Source organism: Belonocnema kinseyi, chromosome 3 (genome assembly GCF_010883055.1).
Source record: "Belonocnema kinseyi isolate 2016_QV_RU_SX_M_011 chromosome 3, B_treatae_v1, whole genome shotgun sequence".
Lineage (NCBI taxonomy): Eukaryota > Metazoa > Arthropoda > Insecta > Hymenoptera > Cynipidae > Belonocnema > Belonocnema kinseyi.
In genome coordinates this window covers 149214216-149219150 of record NC_046659.1, presented here as the reverse complement: position 1 = coordinate 149219150, position 4935 = coordinate 149214216, and the positions used below count along the sequence as shown (strand labels likewise).

General features: G+C 26.7%; 1 protein-coding gene across 3 annotated transcripts in view; it reads right to left on the bottom strand.

Moving 5' to 3' along the window:
• The window catches only part of LOC117168774 (2-hydroxyacylsphingosine 1-beta-galactosyltransferase-like), a 48289-nt gene that overhangs the window by 36338 nt on the left and 7016 nt on the right, over window positions 1–4935 (bottom strand). For all 3 annotated transcript variants that reach the window (XM_033354553.1, XM_033354552.1, XM_033354554.1), the window contains exon 5: window positions 1735–1960. In XM_033354553.1, the coding sequence (XP_033210444.1) occupies window positions 1735–1960 (226 nt within the window). The remainder of the gene's footprint in view (window positions 1–1734; window positions 1961–4935) is intronic.

Below are 4935 nucleotides of genomic sequence, written 5' to 3'. Positions count from 1 at the left end.
TCTGACACATAATATTATCATATTATTATTATATTACAATATCAGAATGATATTTTATAAAAGTGAGTTTTTGATGTTATTTTGACGATGCACCTGATTGGTTGAAAATTCGTTTTTTTTTTGTTTGAAAATTTAAATATTCGGGTGAAAATTAACTTTTAATTAAGAATTGAACTGTTTTGTAAAAAATCCCCCTTTTTCGTTGAAAATTAACCGTTTATTAAGAAATCTTATTTTTCGACTAAAAATCCGCTTTGTTTGATGATTCAACTATTTTTCTCAAAATACGTCCTTCGGTTGAATTAAAATTTTTTTCTTTCAAATTAAAATCTTTTCGTTAGAAATATTTACTGTTGTATCATTTATTGAAAATTCCTTTTTTTAAAGGATTGAATTACTTTAATTAATACTTACTTAAATTAATTTTTCAAACTAAAAATTCAAATGTTCCACTTGAAGACGCATTAATTCTGTTAAAAAAATTGAACTATCTGGTTAAAATCTTAATTTGTTGTTGTTGAAAGCTCTTCTCTTTTGTTGAAAATCTAACTATTTTGTGAAAAATTTATTTCTCTTTGGTTAAAAATTAATTTTTAAACTGAAAAAGTAACTTTTATATTTTGAGTTAAAATTATATAGTTTTAAGATTAATTTTCTACCAAAAAATACAATATTTAGCTAAAAAAGTTCATTTTTCAACTGAAAAGGGAAAAGTTACATTTTCAGTAAAAAAACTTAACTTCAAACCAAAAAAGTTTAAAATTTGCAAACAACAGTTAGATTTTCACTTGTTACACAAGAGATTAAATTTTTTATGGAAAATTATATTTTTGGAACAAAGTATGTAGTTAAACTTCAAGTAAAGAGAGGAATTTATAACTAAAAGTATGATTCTTCAATTAGAATATTGATATTTCAACTAAGCATGTTAAAATTTTTACCAATAGAAATAATTATTAAGGTAAAAAAATACAATGTTTAACAAAGAAGATTAATTTAAAAAAAAATGTAAAAAAATGTAGTAAAAAAATTTTCTTCGAAAAAATTACTAATTAAATAATAAATTTTCCAAGTAAAAAGACGAATTTTTTGCAAATAGAGATTTTTCAGTGAAGGAAAAAAAAGTTTATCCGAATTGTTGAATTTGCAAGCCAAAAGAAGAATTATCTGTAAAATGATTGAATTTACCAGAAAGTAAAATCTTTTAACAAAAAAGTTCATTTTCAACTAGAAAGTTGAATTTCTAAACAAAAAGAGTAATTTTTATCTAAAAAAGGTAATTTTAAAAGAAAAATGGAAATGTTCCATTCGCAGTTAAAAAATTTAATTTTAACCATAAATGAAATTAATTTTCTACAAAAGAGATAACGTTTTAACCAAATAGATGCACTTTCAAGAAAAGGAGGAAAAAAAATGTTTAAAAAAGTAGTTCAACTTTTACCCAAACGGTGGAATTTTTAATTTAAAATAATAAAATGTAAATAAAATAGTTAACATTAAAAAAAATGAATTTTCAACAAAATAGTTGAATCCTAAAAAAATGGATTTTTAGACCAAAAATACTATTCCGTAGGAAATCGTTATTTTTTAAAGAAAAAGAAGATTTTTCAAACAAAAATTTAAGATCTTAATAAAAACTTAATTTTCACTCAAATAGTTGAATTTTTCATCCAAAATTGACATACACAAATTCTCTATTAGGTATGCGTAATATAATATGCTTTAGATCTTCACCTGTACTTAGGATCTTTTAATATTTTCATCAGAGCCTCATCCAGAGATTTCTCAGAGATTTCAATATGATTAAGTTGAATTCCCATTCCTTTATTGACTAAAATTTCAACATTTTGTTGTTGATCCATAAATAATGGAATACCAATTATGGGAACAGCATAATAAATGGCTTCCTGAACACTGTGAAGACCTCCATGTGAGATAAATGCTTTCGTGTTATTGTGCCCTGAAAAATTATATAATTCTCCTCGCTTTTCCAAATCATAACAAAAACATAAAGAAATACACCAAACTCTCAGTTTCTGTCCCACCAGTCTCGGCCTTCCTAGAACTGCTGGCCCATACAGTTGCTCAGCTTGCGAGTGCGCGAGTACTCACTCGAGCATATTGCGCAATATGGTGCATTCCAATTGGAAACTGTTTCGGTGGCCCTGACTTTGGATTCCCCCATTTTGTGGCAAAGTCTCTTTGTAGGAAAGCCTCGACACTGGACTGAAACCAAGAGTTTGGTGTATTTTTATAGCAGCGAGATTTTAAGGGATTTCAAAAAATTTACGGGAGAAACTCTTTGGACAATTATTTAAAAATCCTTAATTTAACCAATTTTTTAATGTTAGGACTTTTTGAAGCAATAATCAATAATTTGGAATTTAATACTAGCTATAATAAAATTGAATAATTTAACAAATGAAGCGTTAGAAAAGTTATTTCATTTTTTAAAACGAGATCCTATTACATTCAAGAAAATTAAAATTTGATTATTTCTAATTAATAGCGTAAAAAATTAAGCACCTTTAAATTTATATAACTTGATATACTTTTTTTCTACCATTTAAAAATAAATATACTGACAGGAATAAAAAAACAATTTTCAATTATATACCTTTGAAATTAAATTATTCTAAAAAAACGTCGAAAATTAAGTAATTTTCAATGGAAAAGTTTGGACAATGAGAAAAATTCTATTATGAAAAAAAAAATTAATTATTTTAGGTAAATTTCAATCGTTTAAGAATGAGTAATTTTCAAATTGATGATTATAATTTTCAAAATTCAATCACCAATTTTAATTACAAAATTAATACTTATGAAAGGGATAAATTGAAAAATCAGCCATTAACCTGGAAGTTCAGAAATTAGATCATTTAAAACTCTAAAGAATAAAAATAGTATTAATTCTAATTAAACTTTTTCAAAATTGAATAATTTGTAATAGAAAACTTTTTAATTTAAATAATTTTAAATTTGTGACGAATAAAATTTGAAAATTTGGAATTGAAAATTAAATTAAATCCTTCACAGCCAAATTTTCTGAAATTCTAGAATGTTTAATTTTTTTAACTAATCGTTATATTTAAACATTAAAATTGATTGGACAAATTAATTGAAAACCTGAAAATATATTGAATTATTAAAAAAAAAGTTCAAAATGATCTTTAAAAATTGTGATATAAACAATTATTTATACTCAAGTCTGCTGAAATTTCAATAATTTTAAGTAAATTTCAATAACCTAAAAGCCAATGCACTTGGAATTGTTATTTATACCTTTCAAGATTTTACTAATCCAATTTTATTTGCAAAATTAAAACTTATGAAAGGGAAAAACAACAAAGGGGTTCAACATGAAAATACAGAACTCAAATTTATTTTTAAGGGCTTGAAATAAAAATTTAATAGATGCAAAATCCTGTTAAACAAAACCAGAATCCAACGACCAAATTTGGACCACAACGAAGAAACGAAAACCAAAAATCCTATTGTAATCTGAAAAAAAGAAAATAAATAAATAAAATAAAATGTTCGGAAAAAATAAAAAAGAGGAAAGAAACATGAGAAGGCAGCCAACCACATCCCCTTCCTTCTCTTTTTTGTTTCGTCTTTTTTATTTTTATGACCATTAAATTACAATAAAATAAAAATAAAAAACATAAATAAATAAATTTGCATTACCAACGTTTCGGTACACTATCAATCATTTCGGTACATTATCAAGGCAAGAAAAATTTAAGTGGTAGAAATTGACAGCACCCACGAACAGGTGTATCAACGGGAGAGAACCTGTTCGTGGGTGCTGTCAATTTCTACCACTTAAATTTTTCTTGCCTTGATAAGGGTACTTTACGAGTACCGAAACGTTGGTAATGCAAATTTATTTATTTATGTTTTTTATTTTATTGTAATTTGATGGTCATAAAAATAAAAAAGACGAAAGAAAGAAAAAGAGAAGGAAGGGGATGTGGTTGGCTGCCTTTTCATTTTTCTTTCCTCTTTTTTATTTATTCCCGAAAATTCTATTCTATTTTTTAAAATTTTTATTTATTTATTTTTTTTCAGATTAAAATAGGATTTTTGGTTTTCGTTAATTCGTTGTGGTTTAAATTTGGTCGTTGGATTCTTGTTTTGTTTAACAGGATTTTGCATCAATTTGATTATTGGAAGTTAAATAGGATTTTTAATTTGGATTTTGGTCTAATTTAAATTTCGTAAATTTTGAAAAAATAATTTAAAGTGATATGAGAAGCGGGTTTATGTACAGGAACATGTCCTGGATCCTGGATCCTATACACTAACCAGCATAGGAGCTGATCCACGAGGGTTCACTAGTAGTTTGGCTCTCTCGATAGTAAGTTTGATCTTTAAGCGAATACAAGGAAAACAAATTTATAGCTATAAACAAAATAAGTTCCTGTGAAAGACCCAATACGTGTTTCTGTACAGGTTCCCGCGCCTCAATTTATTTACTTCGCAATGGAACCTGTACAGGAACTATACTCAATTATTCCTTTGTCGGTGGAGTTTCCATTGCAGAATCATGTTCAGAAACATGTCCAGGATCCTACAAAGTTCCTCTACAGAAATCTTTAGTTTGGAAACTGGCCCTAATCTTAACCATACTTCAATGTTGACAAATAAAAAAATGGTACACGATAAAAAAAATTGAGCTGTGACAGGGATATTATTCCTTATTATAGCTAAACATTTAGCTGAAAACGAACAAAGGAATTTAGAAAGATCCCTGGATAAGCGAAAATGAATATTCTTGACCATTTTCTATATACCAGGGATATCGTATAGTCAAACCCCTAATAAGTATAGCTATAATACGAGGGTGGATTGATAAGTTTCCGGCCTGACCAAGAGATGGCGCCACTAGGCCTACCTTGAGGTGGCGTTCTATAGTACCATCCTTAGATAGCT